Consider the following 25701-nt stretch of genomic DNA (forward strand, 5'->3'; position numbering starts at 1 on the left):
GAGGAGACCAAGCTATCATTCTTTGCAGATGATATGATGGTCTACTTAAAGAATCCTAGAGAATCAACTAAATGGCTAGTGGAAATAATCAACAACTTTAGCAAAGTTACAGGATACAAAATAAACTCACATAAGTCATCAGCATTTATATATATTTCCAACACACCTTAGCAGCAAGAATTAGAAAGAGAAATTCCATTTAAAATCATCCTAGCCAATATAAAAGACAAACACGGGAACTATATGAACACAACTACAAAACACTTTTCACACAAAACTAGATCTAAATAATTGGAATAACATTAATTGCTCATGGGTAGGATGAGCTAACATAATAAAAATGATAATACTACCCAAACTTATTTACTTATTTAGCCATATCCATTGAACTACCAAAAAACTTTTTTACTGAATTAGAAAAAAAAAACAACATAACAAAGTTCATTTGGAAGAACAAAAGATCAAGGATATCCAGGGAAATCATGAAAAAAAAAATGTGTAGGAAGGTGGCCTAGCAGTCCCAGATCTCAAACTATACTATAAAGCAGTGGTCTTCAAAACAATTTGGTACTGGTTAAGAGACAGAAAGGAGGATCAGTGGAATAGACTTGGGGTAAGTAACTTCAGCAAGACAGTCTATGATAAACCCAAAGATCCCAGCTTTGAGGACAAAAATCTACTGTTTGACAAAAAGTGCTGGGAAAATTGGAAGAGAGTATGGGAGACATTGGTTTTGGATCAACATCTCACACCCTACACCAAGATAAACTCAGAATGGGTGAATGGTTTGAATATAAAGAAGGAAACTATAAGTAAACTAGGTGAACTCAGAATAGCATACATGCAGATCTTTGGGAAAGGAAAGACTTTAAAACTAAGAAAGAGTTAAAAGAATTACAAAATGTAAAATAAATATCTTTGATTACATTAAATTAAAAAGTTTTTGTACAAACAAAACCAATGCAACCAAAATTAGAAGGGAAGCAACAAATTGGGGAAAAAACCTCTGTCAAAGGTCTAATTACTCAAATTTATAAAGAACTAAATCATTTGTACAAAAAAAAAATCAAGCCATTCCCCAATTGATAAATGGGAAAGGGCCATGAATAGGCAATTTTCAGATAAAGAAATAAAAACTATTAATAAGCACATGGAAAAATGTTCTAAATCTCTTATCAGAGAAATGCAAATCAAAACAACTCAGAGGAACCATCTCATACCTAGCAGATTGGCTAACATGACCACAAAGGAAAGTAATGAATATTGGAGGACATGTGGCAAAGTTGAGACATTAATGCATTGCTGGTGAAGTTGTGAATGATCCAAACATTCGGGAGGGCAATTTGGAACTATGCCCAAAGGGTAAAAGACTGCATACCCCAAAGAGATGATAAGGAAAAATACGTGTACAAAAATATTGATAGCTGTGCTCTTTGTGGTGGCAAAAAATTGGAAAATGAGGGAAATGCCCTTTGATTGGGGAATGGCTGAACAAATTGTGGTATCTGCTGGTGATGGAATACTATTGTGCTAAAAGAAATAATGAACTGTAGGAATTCCATGTGAACTGGAACAACTTCCTGGAACTGATGCAGAGTGAAGGGAGCAGAACCAGGAGAATATTGTATACAGAGATTGATACACTGTGGTACAATCGAATGTAATGGACTTCTCCATTAGTGGCAATGCAATGATCCAGGACAATTCTGAGGGATTTATGAGAAAGAACACCATCCACATTCAGAGGAAACATTGTGGGAGTAGAGACAGAGAAGAAAAACAACTGCTTGATCACATTGGCCGATGGGGATATGATTGGGGATGTAGACTCTAAATGATAAATTTAGTGCAGACATCAACCACATGGAAATAGGTTTTGATAAAGCACACATGTAAAACCCAGTGGAATTGTGTGTTGGCTATGGGAGGGGGTTGGGTAAGGTTAGGGAAGGAACATGATTCTTGTAACCAGGGGAAAATGTTTTAAATTGACTAATTAGATAAAATTAAGAAAAAAATAAAAACAACGAAGCAGATTCGTACCAGCAATAAACAGACTATGGATGGGGCATTCCTAGAAGCTACTAGGTACTGCCATAGTGTACAGGATGCTGGACTTGGAGCCAGGAAGATCTAAGTTCTGATTTAGCCAACAACACTTACTACCTATGTGACTCTGAACAAGTTGCTTAATATCTGTCCATTTCAGTTTCTTTAACTATAAAATGGGGATAATAACAGCACTTACCATCCAAGGGAATTATAAATATTAAATGTTAATGTCTATAAAGTGCTTAGCATACAGTTTCACATATAGTAGGCACCTAATAAAAGTTTATTCCCCTCCATTGCCCCACCCCATTTACATTCTTTTGAATTTTTATTTTTTAAGAAACAATTGTGAAACAATCATGTTTTGAAACCTATGACTTTTACCTTTATCTCTTCTTCCTTCGGCATAGGAGGTGGCTCTTCTTCTTTGGGGGGTTCCTTTTTTTCTTTGCCCTTAGGGGGAGGTTTCCCTTTTTTTCCTTTTGGAGTTGGGGTAGGTGGGGCAGGAACCACAGTTTGAGTATGTGCTGAAGGGATATTCAACATTTCTTCTAATTCAACATCCTTTTCCTCTGTGAAAAGGAAAAAAAAGGGAAATTCCTTAATGAATTATTTGCACACCATATATATATTCACCTGACATGAAAATTAATTAATTAGAATAGAAATGAAAAGAACTACAGTATTCACATTCAGGACCCACTATTGATGAGATCATAGGTTTATATACCCCCTTGCCAAGTTTTTATCCTGTTTACTAACGTTGAAGCCATCTGATTAGTTGGCTAGGTTTTACGGGGAAGAGGTGTTTTTAAAAATTAAAAATAATGCTATTCAGAAATCATGTGTGTGGAAGGTAGAATGGAGACAAAAATAGAGAAGGAGACAGAGACAGAGAAAGAAACAGACAGACAGAGACAGAGAGACAGAGAGGAACAGACAGACAGAGACAGAGAGAAAGAGGAACAGAGGGAGAGAGAGAGAAAGAGAGAGAGAGAGAGAGAAGAAAGAGAGAGGAGAGAGAGGGGGGAGGGAAAAGAAGGGAAAGAGAGGAGAGGAGAAGAAAATTAAATAGAGTATATTTTTAAAAATTCAGTAAAGGAGAATAAGGATTCAAGGACCAGAAATTCTAAAAAGGAAGTTAACTCAAAAAGGGTAAGAGGACTTCAAAAATGAAATATTTGAGACAAAGTTACTATTGATTCTGTTGAAGGTAAAGGGGCGACTCTGAAGAGAATGAGGCAGATCAGGAAACTTGTAAATGAAATCAGAAGCAGTTAGATAGATCCTGAAATATTAGTTCTGGAGTCAAGATGACAGCACCAGTTACTAGCAGGATTCTAGACTTAACCTCTTAACCTCTGCTTGCTTCAGTTTCTGTAAAATCTGTAAAATGGGGATAACAATAGCACCTATATTCCAGGGTCGTCACAAGGATCAAATAAGACAATATTTGTAAAGTTGTAAAATGGAGATTTGAACCCTGGACTTCAATGCCCAGAAGTCCTTGGTACTTTCCAGAATTCCCTATAATCTCACCTGAGTCCCCACCTGGGCAAGAACACAATTTGTATTTAAACTGGCTGCAATGGAGACTGCAAGGATGTAGTGAGTAAACTAAGTGCCGGGGATTCTGAATTTAGCTAATCAGCCATGGGCACGTGGTTTATTATTTTGTATCATTGATTTCTAATAATCTTTAATAAACCTCATAAAATATAGTACTTTTATTACTAGAAACTAAATTTCATTTTTACAAAGTGCTTTGTAAACCTCACTATAGGAATACAAATTTTATTATTATTCATTTCAAAAGGAAAAATACAAAAGAGTGGCAAATGAACCAGGTGGGAAATTGCCTAGAAACAGTACAAGTAGCAACAGAATGACAAAGTTTTCATTGAATATAAATGTGACTTTTGTTCAGGCCTGAATAGTGTGGGGTTCATTTTGAAATATGTGGATGATAGTGAATGTTAAAGGATAATTTATTATACCCTTTTCAATTCCTCTCGACAGATTTCAGCCACTCATCTAAAGAGTAAAATATGAAGGCAAAAAAAGCCCTCAAATACTTCCCTTTTATTAGACTTTAGTGTGAACATATTTCATAGATTTTACAATAACTCTACTACATGGATGTTATCTGACACAAGATAATAAAAACAATCATAATGAATCATAAAATAACAGGCATTGAATATAGCTTACTGAAATGTACACAAAGAAGTACAGAGATAGTTTTCAGGATGAAAAAACACAAGGATTAGCTTCTGATCATAGTTTTGTTTTTGTATGTGATGCCTTTAGTGACCTCTAAAATGTGTAGGGATGAAACTGATTTTCTAATTGGTCTTTGGTAAAATGACTTCCCATTTTTGTGGTTTGGAAGGCAATAGTTTCAAGTTGGAGAATGCGTTTATTAAAAACAGAACAGAGAAATCATTCAATATTTCTACACAATGGTTCCTTTAAAACTAACATCCTGAAACACAATGGATATTTCCATAATTATTGGCAAAATTTTCAAAAACATTATTCCTTGGAAAACCAAGATGATTCCTCAGCAAATCATGCTTTCTTTGGCTCCAGCCAACAGTCTATTTTCCTGGGCTGGTTAACAAAGATCCCTAGGATTTTTCCCCCCAGCATATGTCTACTTTCACAGGAAGTCAAAGAGCTCTGGAAATTCAAATAGACACCCTCAAAGTATTTAAAGATAGACTGTTCTCAGTGGATAGAGAACCAGACATGGAGTTGGGAGGACCTGGTTTCAAATCAGGTTACAGACACTTCCTAACTGTGTGACCATGGGCGAGTCACCTTTCCTCAATTGTCTAGCCCTTATTACTCTTCTGCCTTGGAACTGATATTAACTAACTGGTATTAATTCTAATAAAGAAGATAATGGTTTCTAAAAAATAGTAAATATGAAAGTGTGGTTAAAATAATAAACATCATTTTAGGTGTTTAGATTAGACAATTTAGGTGATTAAGGACAGGATTTTCAAATGTATATTTAACATGCACAGATGTTTCAATATAGTATTGTTACTAAGTCAGAAGGTCAGGGTTTTAAAAAATAAAAATAGGCAGATCATTAAGTTGTCCTAAAACATTCTTACCACATAATGACAGTTACCAAGGAATGGCAAATCAGAATGGAGTATGATTAGTAATAAAGGAATAGTGGGGGAAGGATGGAAGCAAATTCCTGCATGGATCACACATATTTTCTTGTGTTCTCCTCACCTGGTGGTTCCCCACTTGGTCCATGGTAACTTATGGAGAGGGTGATTCCATTTTCCAAGGTGGCAGAGAAAGACCCAAACTTGCTAACCATTCTGTTCTTATGGAGAGATGCTTCTACAAGCAGACAAAGTCAAGAGAAAATTTGTATTTGATCAAACACAAATGTAAGCAAGACTCAGAGCAAGAGACTTTCCAGATCATCACTATCATGGGACTTCTCAAATATTCATTCAGTATCTACTATGAGCATATCACCATTCAATGTGTTATTGAGACACAAAGATATTGGGCAAAAGGAGGAGATAAGATAAGCAAGATAATATTACTGTACACCAGAATTTCTTAAGTATATTACTCATTGTATTTATTCAGGCTAAATTTTAATTCAAAAATTAAATTTTCATCCAGGGAAATTCTCTGCTCAACTGATCTATGTGTAACCACTTGGTGTCACTATAGAGAGTAAGATAGAATGGCTGGCTGAGGAATATTTTCCTTCTCTGCTTTCCTTTCTGAGAATAGGAAACACATTCTCCCAGAACATGCTTATCTTTGCCCACTGGGGCTGGTTTAGGATGTAGCCTTTCCCTTTGGCTACTGCCCTCTCCTCAAAATTCTCCTCTTCCATTGGGTCAGGAGAGGAGACTTGCTGCCTCTTGGGGTCCTCTACCTTGCTCTCCTTCCCTCCCTATTTTTCTCTCTAGTTAGAAATAGGGTTGGAGATGTCAGCCTTGCTCAATCATTACAGCCTACAGGCTCACTTACATCAGTATGCAATTTTGGCTCTACGTGAAATCCTTCCTCTACTCCTTTAGGGGAGTTTATAGAGTTATTTAAAAATTAAATAAAGTTAAATGAAATTTAAAAAAGCTAAACTAGCCAGTATGTCTCTGTGTTGATATCTAGCTGCCAAACTGGAAAGGGATACTTCCAGCAAGTTAGGCCTGTGAGCCAATGTCTAAAAGCCATTGTTGTATTCTCAGATCACAATGAAAATGTACTAATTTAAAATATATTTAAAACATGCCTTAAGAGATACACATAACTGGTTGACCACAGATGTTTGTATAAAAAGAATTAGGATCAGTATTTTAAAAACAACAGTCAAAGAACAGAAGATAGTATGAAACTAAACGAAGAGCTGCTATTATGAGGGATAGTCCTTATCCTCCAAACATCTTCTTTCTCCCATGGTTCTTGTTGTTTTGGGAAGTGAAAGATGTCAGTTGCTGCTACTGTTGTTACTATTACTCCCCTGGTCAGGAAATCTCTTTCCTTTGCTGATTCCAGCTATAATTTCTCTCCAGACTTATTTAAGTTATACTCATGTTTGAGGAATCCCCATAGATAAACTGAATGATATTTACCAAAGACGATGAGCAAAACTCCAAGGCTCTTAATTTTCAGAATGGAATTTAATTATTTCCCTTATTATATCTCCTATCCTTATGGAAGTTAGTGTTATTAGATACTGAATCATGCATGTATGAGAAATACATACATAATATATACATTTGAATATTTATCTACATATTTAATTTAGAATCAGATATGCTATAATATATTCCCAAGTAAAAGCTATAAATTGATTGTATTATTTATTATTCTGAATTGTATAGACCACTATTCCTTATATTAGCACAAAATGGCAAATTATATGACTTTTTAAAAAATATGTTTGAGCAGAAGTCAAAGCCAAGATGGTTGAGTGGAGGCATGAAAATCTTGGACCTCTCTGAGAATCCTCTCTAATCAATCTTAAAATAATGCTACAAAATGAGTCTTGGAGTAACAGAACCAGTAAGTGGACAGAGTGAAGCAATTTTCCTGTAGAAAACAACTTGGAAGGTAGCAGAGAGGATCATTTTCACTGAGGTGGGAGGAGAGTGTAGCCTACAGCAAGGCAGCCAAGGAGCACACACGCACAAGTCAATAGAAAGTCCCCCACCCCTACTGCTTGAGGTTCTGAACCTGGGCCCAAGCCAACATTGAGAGCCCAAATCCTGCCTAAGCCAACAGAAGAGCATCTCACACCTACCCCTTGAAGTTCTAAACCATAGTGCAAGTTTAGTGAGGCCCCAGGCACTAGTGCAAGGCTATCCACAATGTTCCCGGATGTTTCAAATTCAAGGGAAAGCCAAGGTCTCCTACTCAAGCCTGCAGTGAGGCAAAGTTGCTTACAGTATTCTGGGACCTGCAAGCCATCAGTAGGCCCGAGGGAGATGGAATCACTAAGGGTAGCAGCAAGGAAAAACAGACATTTAAGAGAGTGTCACTTCTGTTCTGAGAAGAGAACTGACCTGTAATATAAAAATAAATGTCAAGAAAAAGGCTAGGAATCTGAGCAAACATAAACAAACACTGAAACAAAGAAAATTATTATGGAAACAAAAAGCAAGGCATAAACTTAGAAGGCGATAGTGAGACTAGAGTAGTGACATACACAACTTCAAAGAAAAATTGGAATTGGCCTCTGGCTCTGGAAAAACTCAAAAAAGGATTTCAAAAATCAAATAAGAGGCAGACAAAAATGGGGAAGAGAAATGAAAGTGATAAAAGAAGTAAATAATTTCTTAAAAAGCAGAATTGGCCAAAATGGAAAAGGAGATTAAAAATTTCACTGAAGAATGTGATTTCTTAAAAATTAGAATTGGGCAAATAGAAGCTAATGGTTTCATGAGACATCAAGAAACAATAAAACAAAATAAAAGGAATGAAAAAATAGGAAAAAATGAAATATCTCATTGGTAAGACAACTAACCTGGAAAATAGATCCAAGGGAGACAGTTTTAAAATTATTGGATTACTTATAAAGGCCATAATAAAATAAAAACCACATTACAAGAATTATTAAGGAAAAACTGCCTCAATATTCTTGAGCAATAAGGTAAAATAGAAACTGAAAGAATCTACCTATCACTTCCTGAAATCAATATTCAAATGAAAACTCCTAGGAATATTATAGCCAAATTCCAGGGTTCCCAGGCCAAGTAAAAATTCTATAAGTAGCCAGAAATAAGAAACTCAAATATCATGGAGTAATGGTCAGAACAACACATGACATTAAAAGATCAGAAGTCTTAGAATATGATATTCCAGATTACAAAGGATGTCACCAAGAACCAGAGTGTGAAGCATGACAAAGATGGGATGGGTCCAAGAAAGGAAAAAAAAAACCAAATGATTTTTATCATTAGAACATACTAAAAAAATCAACAGAACAGAAAGAGGACATTTGTAAGAAGCTGCAGAAAGAGATTATAAGGCATGAGAGTCCTCAATCATTCAGAAATCTGCTGGGACTCTCTTTCTGCCCCAAACCAGAACAGATAGTAATTTCTTAACATACCTTAAGAATAATGACATCCTTCAAAAAGTAGAGGAACAACAAGGAGAAATTCTGTTTAGTGAATAGGGAAGAACTGGTTGTAGGGGTTGAAATGTTAGAAACCTTAGGGGGAAGTGGCCATTTTCTCATAGAATTTGATTTAGAGAGAAAATCTAGTCATAGTGTGACACTCACTGTAGAACTGGGGCAGGGGGATTGGATTGCAATGAGTTCAGATAGAAAATAGGTAGGATGTCATGGATTAGAATGCAAATGAGGATGTTAGTCCACATGGAAGGGGAGATACTCAAGAACTAAATTGTGAAGAAACCAAGAGAAACAATTTCAGGTGAAAAATCATGGATTTTGTCTGAAGAGCCTGAAATTGATATACGGGGAATTCAGCAAGCAACTCAGATAGTTCAAAGACAAATGTAAAGAACATAAAAATAAGACCAATTAATAATAATCATAACTAAAATTAATATAGTGTCTATGTGCTAGGTACTATGCCAAGCACTCATTTGATCCTTATAACAAATATAGAAGGTAGGTGTATTAACCCTTCTTCTTGACTCTAGGATGGGTGCCCTCTCTGTTGTGTTACCTACCTACTTCTAAATAACTAATGAATATGAGGATAGCATAGTCCTATTAAAATAGTTTCAGGAAGATAATCTCACAATGAGGTGAGGTTGAGAAATTGAAGGAAAAAAGTGTTTTTTTAAAGCTCTATTGGGAGAAAAAAGAAACTCAAAGGAGGATTAGGGCTTTATTCTGGGGTGGCGGGGATTATGATAATTGACAACAGAAAGTGGGGCAGCTAAATTCTTAATTTTGTTTCTATTTTCTTCACCAGTCAGAGTGTCTTTTGCCCTAAAAATAGAAAAAAGAAAAAGAAAATAACTAACTCCTGTTGGTGAGTCAGAACAAGATGGTGAAAGCAAGAAAGAATCTAGTGGCACTTGATGAATTGAAGTTCACTGGCCTAGGTACTGAAAAGTGCTGAAAGGATTGGCAGATATAACTTTTGAACCACCATTAGTAATAGCTGAAAGATCATGCATAAAGAGGAGAGGTGCCATATTAGTTAATCAAGTAATTAATAAGCATTTATTAAGTACATAGTATGTCCTAAGTACTGTGCAGGTGGCTAGATATTGTCTCGTTTTCCCAAAAGGGAAAAGGCAAGAGTTTGCAAACTATAGACCATCAATTTTACTTTGATTCCTGGGAAAGTAATGGACAAAATCATTAAGAAATGGCCAAAGCATTCCTATAAAGGGAAGTCATGAAAGCAAGATCCAGCATGGCCCCAGCAAAAATAAGTACCAGTCTGATGTAATTTCCTTTATGGGCAGTATTGCTAAACTGGTAAATGAAAGAGGTACTCTGAAGATAGCTTATTTAAGTTTTAGCACGTGCTTTGATAAAGTATCTCACCCTGGTTTGACAATTGCATTGAGAGACAAAAAAATGAAACCCTTACCTTCTGTATTCTATCAATTCTAAGACAGAGGAATACCAAGTGCTAGGTAATGGGGGTTAAGTGATGTGTTTAGAGTCTTACTGCTAGGAAGTGTCTGAGGCCAAATTTGAACCCAGGCTGTTCCAACTCCATGCCTGGTGCTTTATCTACTATGCTACCTAGCTGCCCCAAGAAGAATTATGGTTCAATTTCAATGTGGTCAGATTTCTCCAACCAGAGTTACCTGAGCACCCCAGGTAGCTATCCTTGGTCCTGAAGATATTGAACATTTTTATCAATGACTCAAAGGCATAGGTGCTATACTCATAAAATCTGGTTTTGTACTTGACTTTTTAAAAATTAGTATAAATATATTTTTGTTCCCTCCCAACACCTACTCCATAAAAATTCCTCATTACAAATATGAATAGTCAAGTAAATGAATTTCCTTATTGAGCCTGTCTTTCTCTCTATATCTTTATCTATCTTATCTCTTACCTATCTACCTTATCTATCTATCTATCTATCTATCTATCTATCTATCTATCTATCTATCTATCTATCTACTTGCCTGCCTGTCTATCCACCTATCCATCTATTTACCTGCCTATCCATAGTTGTGTACCCTAAATTCATCACTGCCATGTTAGGAAGTACTCATCAAATTTGCAGATGGCTTAATGCTGGCAAAGATAGCAAATACACATGATTTAATAGATGAAATGAAGATAAATATAAAACCTCAAGTACAAGAAAAATAACTTCACAAGTCTGAGATTAGGTAGGTATTACTAGATACTTTTTTTTCCCTGAAAAACATCTGGGATTTTAGTGGATTACAAGGCTGACATGAATGAAAATTTTGATGCTGAAATAAAAAAAAAAAGATAATACAATCTTGGGCTGCATTAAGATAAGTATGCTTCTAGGTATAGGAGAATAATCATATCTCTGTATTCCCCACCCCCCAGTCTTGTATGTTCAATTCTGGATGCCATAATAACATAAAGAGATGGAAAAACTAGAGAGTATCCACAGGTGAAGAGCCAGTGTATTGAAGTACCTTGAGTTTATATCACGTGTCAGCTGAAGTAACAGTAAATATATGAAGACTTGTCTTGTGCAGGAGAAATTAAGTTTATTTAGTTTGGTAAGAGAAAAGAACCAAGAGCAATGTATAGAAGTTGCAAAGAGGCCAATTTAGGTTTGATGTCAGGAAAAACAGAGCTAAGAGTTGAATGGGTTTTATCTCTTGGGTGGTTTTCTAACAGAATCTTGACATTCACTTATCAGGTATGTTCTACTAGAGATTGCTTTGGGGTATTGTTTAGACAAATGGTCACTGAGATCACTTCAAAACCTTAAACCCTGTGATTCCATAAAATTTAATTTTCTAAAAATTTACTTTCAAAGTATAATTAAAGTAAAAGAAACACAGAATTGGAAAGGGCTTCAGAAATCAATTATCCTAATTACATATGAAAAAAATCTACATCATAAAGGATAAGTCATCTAGCCTTTGACTGAAGACTTCCAGTAAGGAGAACTTACTATAGGTATCCCTTTCACATCATGACTTTCCCCATCATGAGCTGGCATAAGAAATTAAATGGTAATATTTTTGAATTTTATGGAAGCTGCAAACAATATATGAAGGCTTGCAGATGACACAGAAAAAGCTTGGAAACTCATTAATGCACAAATATATAATATAAAATGTATAGTTTTCCATAATATCAATATATTTTATCTTTTATACCATAAATATTCACAACTTCTTTTAAAAGTTAAAATAAGTAAAAAGTTAGTTTGCTAAAAGTTCAAATCCAGCCTCACACATCTACCAGGTGTGTGACCCTGAGCAAGTCTTTGTAACCTTTTGCCTTAGTTGGTAAAATGGGAATATTAATAGCATTAACTCTCCAAGGTTGTTAGCAGGATCAAATGAAATAATAGTGTAATTGTAAAGTACTTACATGTGCTTGGCATATAGTAAGTACTATATAATTGTTATTATAGTTAATTGTGTTAGTGTCCTCTTTCTAAATTTAAGCTCCAGGAGGACAGGCATTGTGCCTAACCTAAACTTCATTGGTCTCTCAGTGATTATCACTGTGTTTTTCACAGTGCAAATATTTATTATATTGTATTTTAATTATGTTGTATGGTGTTATAATACATTATACTATAATATAGTGTATCTTAGTTATAGTTACCTGTCATTATTGTCTTTGATTTCCTTCTTTTAACTTTGCCTTCATCATCTGAAGAATCATTCTCTTCTTGTTTTCTCACCTTTCCCTGGAGTTTCTTGGGGTCTTTCAGATGAATAAAGAAATTATGCTTGTCCTTTTTCACCTTCACTTTTATGAAAGTTGGTCCTAAGGAGTAATAGAGTAAAGATAGGAAAATGAGCCCATTACTGAAAGTTCTCAGGCAACTATAGTTTGTATTCTATGCTTTTATAATAAATATTGACTAACAAATCTAATTACATTTAGAAGCAGAGATGGCACCAGACAGAGAGTGGATTAGGGAAAATTTCCTTTGGGGCCCTTCCACCCTCCCTTTCCCAAAAGTGCCAATTCTCCCTTTAGTATCCCTAGTCATAAACCACCCACATTTAACCTAAGAAATGCTTCATCTTCAAAAATAAGTATTCCTTTTTGTTCTTCATCAAAAGTTTTGTTTTCCCAGAAAGATGACCTCAGCATCTAGTAGGAGTAATCTGTTTTACAGTGTGAATTAGTTTGATAAGTTAATGTGTCATACCTTCCATGGAAACCTTTTAAGGTGAAATTGGTTGATCCAAAGTGTACATAGTACACAAAACATGTTTCAAAGGTCCTTGAAATTCTATGATTTAAAAGTCACATTATCACTTGCTATTACTTGAAAGGACCATATACTGTCACTACATGTCCTGAAGAATCTAGAATATTATGTTTTAAGACAGGAGTGGGATGTTAATAGGGCCACATATATGTGGAAATGAAACATGACTCGAGTGTTAGATTTGAGTAGCACTGATCTACTCTATTATAACAAACAATAGCCTCATTGTAATGTGGTTATCCAAAACAGTTTCACAGCTCTTGATCTAATAGCCAATTGTTTTTTACAATGTACCTTTTCCAAATACTATCTTCTCCACCTCAATCTGTCCTCCATCCGAGGGGTACAAATAATAATTTGTCCCAGAGACTTGTATTGGATTCTCTCCCATGTTATATCCTTGAAACTAGAAAAAGAGAACATTAACCTGTATGTGTAGGGATGCAATTGACAGAGAATAAATGCAAATATGGACCAATGAAAGTAATTTTAGACTTGCTATATAGAGTGCTCTTAAAGAAATTCATGGAGAATCATAGAAATTCAAGTTGGACCCCAGAGATAGGGACAAATAATTCTAAATCAATTTACTGGGTCATGCCCATTACAATAATAAATGATAATAATAACCAAATTGGTTTTATAGATTTAGTGTCAATCAAATTAACTTTACATAAGTACTTTGTAGAACTAGATAAATCAAGAAAATAAAACAAAAGTTCTAAACTTTCAAGGAAAAAATGAGAAAAATCTGAATAAAAAGTGGGTTTAGCATTGTCAGACCTCAAACTATATTATAAAGCATAAATCATCTAAAATATCTGGTAAAGATTCAAAAAAGAAAATTAGATTTTTTGAACAGGCTAGAAAACTAAGAAAAAGAATCAATTGAAAATCAATTGAAAAAGTTTCATAAATTAAGAACATAATTATTTTGAAAAGAAGCTCTTTTCCTTTGCCACTCAATGGGGAAAAATAATTTAGAAAAAGTTGAGTCAAGGTACAGGTTTTATAGATAATCTGAATATAAAAGATAAAATAAGGAAAAAATTAGCATAGAATGAGATTGGATATCTTTCCTATTCATGACTAGAAGAATAATTTTTATACTCAAAATAATAGTCATAAAAATTTTTAATTACACAAACTCAAAAAAACCTCACGTCTGTATGAAAAAACAAGAAATAGAAGAGAGATTATAAAGTGGTAAAATAGGCATCAGATATCACTGACTACAGTTTGACAAGCATATGATACCAATAACCATTCATGAGTATTTTGCTTGTCTAAGGATATTACGTTTTTATAACATCAAAATAGGAATAATAATGAGAAGATATGATACAAATCACTAACAAAACCAGAAATTTAAATGATCAAATCCTTCAGATTTCATACTACATTCTGCAAATTAGCAGAGATGAAAAAAATGGAATAGTAAACATTGGAGGGACTATGGGATGACAGGCCCATGATTAAACTATTGGTGGAACTTTCCACATATCAATTTGGAATTATGAAAGAAGTGACTAAATCATCTATACCTATAATAAAATAAATATTATAATAATATAATAAAATAAAATGTCTTGAATGCATGTAAATTGTCTTCCACATACCTTTTGGTCTAACAGTTTCACTATTAGGCTTATATCCAAAGAAAGTTAAAAGATAAACAAAAGTTCAATATTTACCAAAATATTAGTAGCAAACTTCTTTGTAGTAGCAAAGAACTTGAAATGAAGTGGATGCCCATTGTTGATAAATGAATGAAAAAAACTATGGCAATTGAATATAATGGAATATTATTATGAAAGAGAGACACTATGGTATAGTGAATAAAGAGAAGCAATTGGAGTTAGAAAGAACTGGATTCAAATCCCACCTCAGATATTTACAATCTGGGTGGCCCTGGGCAATTCACTAAGGGTCTTTTCTATCAAGTGAAGATGTTGGATTCATTGATTTCTAAGGTCCCTTTTAGTTTTAACTATGGATGAACTAATTCTGAGTAAAATCAGCAGAAACAGAACAATATACACAATACCTACAATGAAGATCATTAAATAGAAGTTGAGCAATGGAAAAACCAATGAAGACACCAAAGATGAGATAATTAGGCACACACCCCTATCCTCATAGCAGAGAAACAGGAGAAAATGTCTGTATTGTCAGATGCCGTCTCCTATGTTGGGTGTTTTTGCATAATTGTTACTCTATCTCAAGGGAGGGTAATATCTGAAGGGGAAGAAGTCTCTTTCTGTGAGAGATGCCTATGATTTAAAGAAAAAATGCATCAATAAAATACATTATTATGAATTCACTTTTGATACTAAAGAAGTTCAAAGAACTTTCTAGGCTTTAGACTGAAATGACTTCATCAGTTACTTCTTGATGGTAGTAAGTAGTACTGTAATAAATCATCACTTTACAAGTGTCAAAATTACCTCCAAACAACACGCCAAAGTTTTGAATTTTTGTCTGGGTACAGTCCAATGCAACGCTAGAGCTCAGAAGCCTGTCAGGAGACTACTGAGAGCCAATTTTTCTCCTCTTGGCTTGTATTAGAAATACAACTGTCAATTATCTAACCACATTGAATGTTAGAAAGAAGTCATGTATGATCTGACTGGTTGGAAGCCGTTCTTTATGCCCCCACACCCCCCAAACTCTTCAGAAAACTCACTGACAACTCTGCTTCATCTATGCAACCCATTTCTACCTAGTCAAAGGCTTCCTGGTCCCATCTTATGTTGCAATACTTTTCACTTACAAACATGTGCCCATTCCAAGTATGGTAAGCAAAGAGGAATATTGTTCTCTAATGATTTTTTAGCAATTTAAATGGAGCAAGTGGACTTGCAGTATATGATTTGGGAGTCAACAAAGAAAGCTTCCCAAAAATTAAGTGTCCAAAACTCATTATATTTTTGTCATTGGATTTAGAGCAGGATCTTTAGAAATTAGCTATCAAAACCATCTAAATCATTTTTATTTTTTCATCTTTCATTATTTTACTCATTTTATTGAAGAGGAGAGAAGGACCCAGGACCAAGTCATAGATATAAAATACAGATACTCATCCAACAAAGAATCATAGTATTAGAACTACTGAAGGGATCTCAGAGGTGATCTAAACTACGTTACAGATGAGGAAACCAAAATCCATGAAAGATCATTGGTTTGCCCAAGATCACTTCCAGGTGAATATTTGGCAAAGGCAGGATTTGTTCCTGGGTCCTCTGGCTCCAAATGTAAAGCTCTTTCTATTGTACAGTGATGAAGCAGGAATGAAACACAGGGCTTTTATGGAATTTGGAAAGGAATGATCAGAGACGCAAGCAATATCAGAAAAATCCAGGGAGATGAGAATCATTTCAATGTCAAATGCTCCAGGATGGTCAGGCAGGATGAAGACTGAGAAAAGAACACTGGATTGGTAATTAAAAAGTTATTGGTAACTTTAGAAACAGTAGTTTCCCTTGAGAGATGAAGCCATTCATTTATTATACATGTCATTCTTGATGCATTTGGCTGGACCTATGGGATCAAAAAGGAGAATCAGAATGCTATAGTGAATAGGCAACTGGACAGACTTAGCATTGGGAAGAGTGGTTCAAATCTTACCTCTGGTGCCTACTAGCTAGATTGTTGCTTTTGTAGTTCAATCATATCCAACTCTTTGTGACTCCATGGACCATAACATGTCAATAATGGTCATGGGGTTTTCTTGGAAAAAAATACTGGAGAAGTTTGCTATTTTCTTCTCTAGTGAATTAAAGCATAAATTGCCCAGCTAATTTATTACCTAGCTAATAAATATTTAAGGAGTATTTGACAGATCTGAACTCAGGTCTTCCTGATTCCAGGCCCAGCATACTATACATTGAACTGTCTAGCTGGGTGATCATGGGTTAGTAATTTGATAGCTCTGTACCTCAGTTTCCACATTTGTAAAATGAAAGAGGTTGGACTCAATGACTTAAAAGGTCCTTTTCAACTCTAAATCTCTGATTCTATTCTTAAAAATAAGGAAGTAAATTTTGGAGGCTGAAAGAGACAGATTATGAAGGACCTTACATGCTAAGCCAATTATTTTTGACTATATGAAGCAAGCACTGTGACTCCATGAAAAATTTTGTGAGTGATGAAAGAAATGATGAAATGAGGGGGTCTTGAATGGAGAAGGGCTCAAGAACTGAGGAAACCAAATGATTCTGAAGTGGACAGATAATATTTTAAAGAGGAAGATAGTTCTCCAAATAGGAAGAAAAGAGAACAAGAAAACAAAGGTTTTTTTTTTCCAAAAGAGTAGAAGCTAAAAACAAGATGAAGTATTTTTCAGAAGTCCATCAGTCATCTTGGAATAGATCTTGCAGATGGACAATGAACCAACCCTAGAATTATGGCAGACAAGGAAGATTGGCTGGCTTTTAGAATCATCATCAAAGAATCATAGGTTTGGGAATAAATAAAATCCTAGTGATCATCTGGTTTAACCCTTAATTTTACAGGTGAAAAACTGCACCTCAGAGAGGTAAGTGTCTTTCTTGTGGTCTCATAAGGGAGTGTTAGAGGTGGGAGCTGAACACAAGTCCTCTTATTCAATCCATTGCCTTTTTGATTTCCTCTTACTCAATCCATTGTCTTTTCGATTATATCCAACTCTTTGTGACTCCATGGACCATAACATGTCAATAATGGTCATGGGGTTTTCTTGGCAAAAATACTGGAGAAGTTTGCTATTTTCTTCTCTAGTGAATTAAAGCATAAATTGCCCATTGATAAATTGTGCAGCATTTTCAGTGATCTCCAACAATATCTAAGCACATCAATTTTAATGATATTCTATGCTAGCTAATCAGGGATTACCATGAGAAAAATAAAGATTTCAAGTTATTTTGAAGTCAATGAAAAAATATGGATAAGTTGTTCAGTTTAGTTTTTTTTTCAAGCATGTCTGACTCTTTGTGATCCCATTTGGAGTTTTCTTAGCAGAGATACTGGGGATGGTTTGCTATTTCCTTTTACAGTTCATTTTACAGATGGGGAAACTGAAGGAAATGGGAATAAGCGACTCACCCAGGTTCACACAGCTAATAAGTGTTTGAGGTCTGATTTGAACTGAAGAAGATGCATCTGATTCTATGTCTAGTATTCTATCCACTCTGCCACCTAGATGCCTCAGGTACAAGTAGATTTTAGCATTTTAGTTAATGACCATTTCTGTGTGAAGAATAATATTAAAGATATATGAGACTGAAAAATAAATGGGCCTATTGTCGTGAGGCCAGAGCTAGGCATAACAAATGGAAAGTGTTTTTCTGACACCATGAGATATTAACAGATCTATGTTAAGGCTATAGCACCTCAGTGAGATTTTTTTATGAAGGATTTATGAAAGGATGTGAAGGATAGGCATGAATAGGTTGTTATTTGTATTGCTGGAGGGAGCAATCACTTCTATTAAATCAATCAGAAAGTCAGGCCAACAAGCATTTATTAAGTGCCCACTATGTGTACCAGGCATTATGCAAGGTACTGGGAATAAAAATGAGAGAAAATACAGTTTTTACACTCAAGGAGATCACAAGCTAATGGAAGAGAGAACAAAGGTAAGTACAAACAAGTATCTACAGGATAAATGGGGAATAATAGAAGGAAGTCACTAGAATTAAGAGGATTTGGGAAAGGCATCCATAAAATGTGAGATTTAAGTTGGAACTTGAAAGAAGCCAGAGAATCCAGGAAGCAGAGATAAGGAGGGTGAGTATTCAAGGTATGGGGGACAACCCCAGAAAATGCCTGCAGTCAAGAGAAAGATCGCCTTGTTAATGGAGAGGACACAAGTGTCATTGGACACTGGATCAAAGAATATGGAGGGTGGGGTGGAGACTGGAACCATGGAGGATCAGGTTAGGAATGGCTTTAAATGCTAAACAGAGGATTCTGTATTTAATCCTGGAGGTGATAGGGAGCCACTGGAGTTTATTAAGCAGGGCAGGTGACATGGTTGGATCTACAGGTACCACAGACCTGTAAAAATACTGAAATATGGAAAATGTTGGTGGTCTACAATCTGCAGTCAGAGGGAGATTTTATACTGTGGCAATCAGAGATTCTGGGAATAATTAGAGTACAAGTGTGTCTATAGGACAAGGGAGAGAAATAGCCTGAGGTTTGAGAAGAAAAAGAAAATATAGATCACTTTGCAAACCAGGACAAAAAGGACATTGGAATGAGAACAAGCTGGACCTGAGGCCAAAGCAGCAATGGTCAAACCATGGAAACTTGGTAAGGCATTTCTCTTAAACTTGGCAAAGCTGGTGATTTTTTTCTGTGTGTGTAAACACTGTGTACTGTCATATATCCCCATTGCTCTTTCAATTGTTTTCCAGAGGACTGAGAGCATGTTACTATCATGAAACTTTACATACAAAGGACATAGGAGTGGATTAATGGGGTACCTCGGGGGAGCTGCTGCTTTAAGAAAGACACCCAAACTTTTATAAGATACATCTATTATGTCACCTTGGAACTTTTTCCTGGCTAGGGTGAACCATGGAGGCTAGATGGATATTCAAACTGGTCTTACCTTATAAACTTTCTCAGGGGGAGGTGGTGGAGGAGGTTCCTCCTGCTTCTGTATGGTCTTAGATTCATCTTTAGTTTTCTCTTTGGAGGCTGATTTCTTCTTGGAACTCTTACTATCTTCTTTCTCTGGCTTATCAGACTTTTTTTTCTTTTTCGCAGAATCTTTTTCTTTTTTCTCTAATTTCTTTGCTTCTTTTTGTCGTTCTTCTTCTGCTAACCGTTCCTGTTCTTCCTTCCAAGCCTGTTCAATAACCACAACAGCAAATTATTCAAATGTCTGAAGTAAAGATAATGTTCAAATGCTAGATTGATTGCATTGAGGTTGAATTTGAAGAACATTTAGTTTTTCTGGATAAACAGTACATAGAAAATTAAATTTAATTCTAGAAAATAGATTGGGCAGTATGGTGTATATTCTAAGATAAAAAGAAAAAATAGATTGGATTTCAGTTAAATTTGGTCCACTAAATTTTATTTTTAAGTTTTGGTTTGGTTTATGGTTCAGCAAAAAGCACATAATTGAATTTGCTACTGCATTTCATTATTTTAGTCTTGCTTGTTTGATCTGTGGTTTGGATCTATTTAAGCACCTACTCATATATGTCTTTCTGTGCATTGGTATTTGTCACTCCTGTTGGCATTATGCTTCTCCATCACTTTTCTCCTATGACAGTGACTTCTAACCTCTTAGGAGCTATAATAATTGATCATTGTCATTTTTATTTCCAGATGAGCCAATGTTTTGGGAATTTAAAATAAACTAAAATAAACTTTATTTTAGAAATTTTGGAGGCTTTCAGGGCATCTTTGAGTAAAACCACGTTTGGGTCTTAGTTGCTTATGATAGGGTTTATTTATCCCAATCCATTGTAATGATAACTACTGTAAATGGATTTGGAAGAGCTAAAATATCCTAAAGGGCAACTAGGTGGAACAGACCTGGAGTCAAGAGGACCAGAGTTCAAATGTGACCTTAGTCACTTACTAGCTGTGTGACCCTGGGAAGACACAATCTTGTTTGCCTCAGTGTCCTCATGTAAGAATTCAAATTAATATAGAATAACTCAAGTATTATGTTTATGAGATTTATTAAAATAAAAAAAAAAACGGAGCTAACTAACTTAAGTCGCAAAAAAGAAGAGGAGGGAGGAGTTACAGCAAACTTATGACCAATCATGCAATCACACAAAGGTGAGGACACAGGGAAAGGGATGCTGGTAGATACAATAGGAATTCTGGGGAATGTAGTCCAAAGGTTCAAGATTTTCCGACTATACACTCATCTGTAAAGTGAATTGGAGAAGGAAGAGGCAAAGCCACTCCGGTATCTTATGCCAAGAAAACCCCAAATGGAGTCACAAAAAGTCAGATATGATTGAATCCACTGAAAAATAAGAATGAAATGCTAAGTAAGGCTCAAGGCCAGGGATTCTGAACCTGGGGGCCATGAATTCTTAAAAATTGTTTTTTTTTTTTTAAATTACCATTTCAATAGTTTTTCTTTTTCTTTTTTCAAAAATATGTTCTTTCTTAGTATCAATTCTAAAATAGGAGAGTGGTAAAGGATAGGCAATAGGGGTTAAGTGACTCACCCAGGGGGGTCACACAATTAGGAAGTATCTAAGACCAGATTTGAACCTAGGGCATCACTTTAGCCACTGCGCTACCTAGCTTTCCCCTATAACTGCTTTCTTTTGTATTCAAAGGTATCTTATTTTATGTATTTAAAAAAACCATTATTCTGAGGAGGAATCTGTAGGCTTCACCAGACTCTTAAAGGGGTCCATGATATTAAAAAAGGATAGGGACCCACTAATCTAGGGAGCTATAACATTCACCCCTAAGGACCTGCCAGCCTGCCTGCCATGGCCAAAAGAACCTGCTATAGGAGAGTATCTGGGGGCAACAAGTGAGGATGTTTTGTAACAAACTTGCATGTAGGGCTTCCAAGGAAACATTTATAAATGTTGGGAGAGAAAAAAGAGCTGCACCTCCCCAGGCTCTACTTTCCTGTGGTTTCAGAGCAACAGGAACAGCATAGAGCACTGAGGCTGAGACAATAGGAGACCTCCTATGTGGTTCTCTCTGTCACAGTGTGATTCTGGACAAGTTAATAACAACAAAGAATGGCTGGCATTTGTAACATGCCTTAAGAAAGTTCTTTGCAAATATTTTGCTTGATCCTCACAACGCTGGGTGGTAGGTACTATTTTTTTTTAACTTTTACTTTCTGTCTCAGTAAAAAACTCTAAGACAGAAGGGCAAGGGCTAAGAAAATGGAGTTAAGTGACTTGTCCAGGGTCACACAGCAAGGAAGTGTCTGAAGCCATATCTGAACCTAATTTAGGTCTTCCTTTTTTTTTCTTCTTTTTAAAAAAAATTTAATTCTATTGTTTAATTAAGAAAAATTTCCCATTGTTGCATGATTCCTATTCTTTCCCTCCCTTCTTCTCAATCCCCTCCCATAGCCAATGCACATTTCCACTGTGTTTTACATGTGACATTGATTAAGACCTATTTCCATATTATTGATATTTGCACTAGGGTGATTGTTTAGAGTCAACTCAGGTCCTCCTGATTCTAAGCTTGGCACTTTATTCATTATGCCACCTAGCTGCCCCAAGTAGGTACTATTATTATCCTCATTTTACATATGAGGAAACTGAGGCAGATAGATTAACTGACTGGTTCAGTATCACACAGTTAATAAGGATCTGAGGCTGGATTGGATTTCAAGTCTTCCTGACTCCAGGCTCAGTGCTCTATCCACTGTACCATCTATCTCTGTAGGTCTCAGGTTTCTTCTCTATAAAATGAATAGTTTGAAACATTGATTTGTAAGGTCCTCTCCTCTCAGTTTTTAAATCTGTAAGTAGGAGAAAGTAGAGATTTGGTCATAGGTGTGTCCACTGACACACATAGATGTACTCATAAAATTTTGGTGCAGAAAAAAGGTTATATTGCCCCAGACAGATTCTTTCCATTGATTTAACCAATTGAAAATATGACTGCAAAAAGTTCACTACACTAATATGAGGCAGTATAGTGGAGTGGGAAGAGTTTTGGTTATGGTAATCACAAGACTTAGTTGGCTTTGATACATGACCCCAGCGTGATTTGGGGAAAGACATTTTTCTTCCCCTTGCCTGCTTATTGTTTACTTTTCTTTGAGTCAGGACTACCCTACAGCATTCAGGCAGCAATCCTTCACACTATTGGAAGGCAAACATCTCTAGAATTTAGCCAGTGGCTAAACTGATTGAGGCCATTAATCACTTTTGGACTTGGTATTTGCCGTAAGTACCCAAACAAATAACTTTTACTCTGTATGGAAAGAAAGATACCTTAGAGAAATAATCACCAAATCAAATGTTTTCTAAATTAGTATCTTATTTCCAAACTTACTGCTTATTAAGAATACTATACCCCTTGCTTTAATTTAAAGACGAATACTTTTAAAGGAGGAAAAAAACAACCTACTAAATTCTCTGACTCTGTACCATAATCTGACTACTTTCTGGACACAGCTCATAAGTAAAGACATTTGCCTTGCCTGGAAATGATCAGTTCTCTAAGATTTTAATCAAATGATTGGATCTCATTACACTTATCGATTTAGAGATAGGAGTGCTTATAATTGCATGTTATTTTCCTTTTCTTGGATTACCTTGAGGGAGCCTTCCAGGATAAAAATATTCTTTTCTTTCACCACCTTCTCTTCCTCAACAACAGATTTGCTGTTTGTTTTGGCATCTATAAATGATGATAATTAAACTCTTAAGCAAGTGTCATATCATCAAGTAAGAAAGAAGTCAAGAGTCAAAGATATTTGAGATGGAGGGAATCATGAAAAAGCTGTCGTGGAAGAAAAATGAACAAAATTTGGCAATTAACAAGATATTGTGGGTAAAGCAAAAGAAAGATTCAAGGATTAACAAAATTTATAAACCTGAGTCATTGGAAGGATGGTGATGCTTGCAATATTCAAAGGAAAGTTGGAAGGTGGATGAGTTTGGGGGAAATTGCAATTAGTTCTATTTTAGACAAATTGAATTTGGGATGCTTCAAGTAGAAAAGTCAAGCAGTCAGTTGATGATGCAAGACTAGAATTAAGAAGAAAGACAGAGCTAAATATTTAGATTTGGGAGTCATCTCTATAGAGATTATGAAATAGATGTATTTTTTCCTTCTGTGGATTGCCTTGAGGGAGCCTTCCAGGATAAAAATATTATTTTCTTTTCACTTCTCTTCCTTAACAATGATTTTGCTGTTTCCTTTGAGAACACATGAAATAGATAAAATGATCAAGGCAGAAAGTGTAGAGAGAGTAGAGCTATCAAGGAAGTAGAATTAGAAGGATCTGGGAACTGACTGAATGAGGGAATTGAAGACAAGACAGGAACCCAAGACAATGAAAGGATTCCAAGTGTAGGTAAGTGGCTGGATGGTAGTAGTCTTATTGGAAAGAAAAAAGTCAGAAGGGAGTGGTGCTTTGGAGGGACAGGACTAGGTTCAGCAACAACCAGAGAATCATAAAATGTTAAAACTGAATTTATGATCTAGGATAACTTAATACATGAATATCTACCATGCAGCCTGAGACTATATTTGAATATCTCTAATGGGAGATTAATACCTCCTGAAACAATCCATTCTGCTTCAAGGAAGCTTTTCTTTATATTATTAAGCTGACATCTGTCTTCATGAAGCTTTTATCCATGGTCCTAGTTCTATACTTTGGTGCCAAGCAAAATATATCTTACCTTTCTTCTACATTACAATCTTTCAAATATTTGAGTGCAATATCTGCCTGCCTGCCTATCTCTATCTGTCTACTACTAATTATAAAATAGGCATTGGTCTAGGTTTTGGAGATACAAAGAGCTAAATGTAGTAGTCCTTTCTTTCAAGGAGTTTGTAGGGGGAATAGGAGGGAGGATACAACGTTTCTACCAAGCAATTAGAATATACAAAGTAATTTGAGGAAGAGAAGAGGAGGAGTATAAAGGAGAAGAAAGCATTGACTACCTGAGAAATCAGGAAAGGCCTTAGGTAGGAAGTAGCATCTTAATTGAGATCTTACTGAAGCTAAGAGTTCTAAGAGTTGGAATTGAGGTATGGAACACATTTGAATTACGGTGGATAATCTATGAAAAGATAAGAGATGGAATGCCATGTATGGGGACTAGCAAGTAGGCTTGCTTGGCTGGATTATGGAGGTCATAAAAGGAAATATCATGAAACAAGTCTTGGAAAGCTGGCTGGAATAAAATTGTACAGATTTAAATGCCAAATGGATGAGTTTCATTATTATATCATTCCTGGAAATCCTATCAAACAGGGTGTATTCATCTCAGAACAAAAAGTCAGAGACAAATGCCTGAAAATTCAGGTTTGGTTTAAATTGAAATAAATACCTTTTTTTGATTTTTTTGGAGAAGAGAGAGTAGATTTTGTAGGAGAAGAGGTTTCTTCTAGTTTTGCCAAAGCAAGAGCTATTTCTTCAGCCATTTTGTTTTCCTGATATTTTGCTTCTTCCTGTATGACCCATTCCTGAATAGAATCAGCCACTAGTTCCAAATAGTTCCTGAGGAAAAAATTCCAAGAAAGGAGTTAGCAAAAAAGTTATTTTCTTAGATATCTGTACACAAAAGTACCAAGGAGAGGTAACAAGCAAACTAGAGAGCCTATGCCCAGTCAGGTTTGACCTCCTAAGTGTCATTCTCCCTGGTATGACTTCCAAGGGGTGAAGGGCTTTAAATGTCAAAGAAGTAGAACATCTAATTTTGAGACTATTGAACGTGAACTTTTTTTCATTTAATGTTTCTCCAATATGTTTTCATCTACATGTCATGGGATTATGGGAAGTCACAGAATCACAGATCACGAGTGGGAAGGAACCTCAGAGGAGAAGTAATTTTGCCCAAGGTTAGACTAGTCATCAGAAGTGGGATTTGAAACTAGATCCTTTAATCCCAGTGCCTTCTATCCTCCTTTCTATTCTCAGTATCCAGTACTGAGCCATATACAAAATAGAAGCTCAATAAGTCTTTTTGATAGTGACAAAAATGATAAAATATCTCCCAATTTTCAAGGAAAACCCTACAAAGATCTAGGCTTTATTATAAAGCAGAGTGAACATAGAGGAAGGTGGGGGCAAAAGGCCATTGAA

At 35.6% G+C, this 25701-nt stretch overlaps 1 protein-coding gene across 3 annotated transcripts in view; it reads right to left on the reverse strand.

Moving 5' to 3' along the window:
* The window catches only part of SPAG17 (sperm associated antigen 17), a 285233-nt gene that overhangs the window by 115902 nt on the left and 143630 nt on the right, over positions 1-25701 (reverse strand). For all 3 annotated transcript variants that reach the window (XM_056819265.1, XM_007485278.3, XM_007485281.3), the window contains exons 19-25: positions 24947-25116; positions 23197-23282; positions 19531-19770; positions 13230-13341; positions 12317-12481; positions 5305-5418; positions 2437-2624 (exon numbers count right to left, since the gene is read on the reverse strand). In XM_056819265.1, coding sequence (XP_056675243.1) covers positions 2437-2624; positions 5305-5418; positions 12317-12481; positions 13230-13341; positions 19531-19770; positions 23197-23282; positions 24947-25116 — 1075 coding nt within the window. The remainder of the gene's footprint in view (positions 1-2436; positions 2625-5304; positions 5419-12316; positions 12482-13229; positions 13342-19530; positions 19771-23196; positions 23283-24946; positions 25117-25701) is intronic.

Source organism: Monodelphis domestica, chromosome 2 (assembly GCF_027887165.1).
Source record: "Monodelphis domestica isolate mMonDom1 chromosome 2, mMonDom1.pri, whole genome shotgun sequence".
NCBI classification, from domain to species: domain Eukaryota; kingdom Metazoa; phylum Chordata; class Mammalia; order Didelphimorphia; family Didelphidae; genus Monodelphis; species Monodelphis domestica.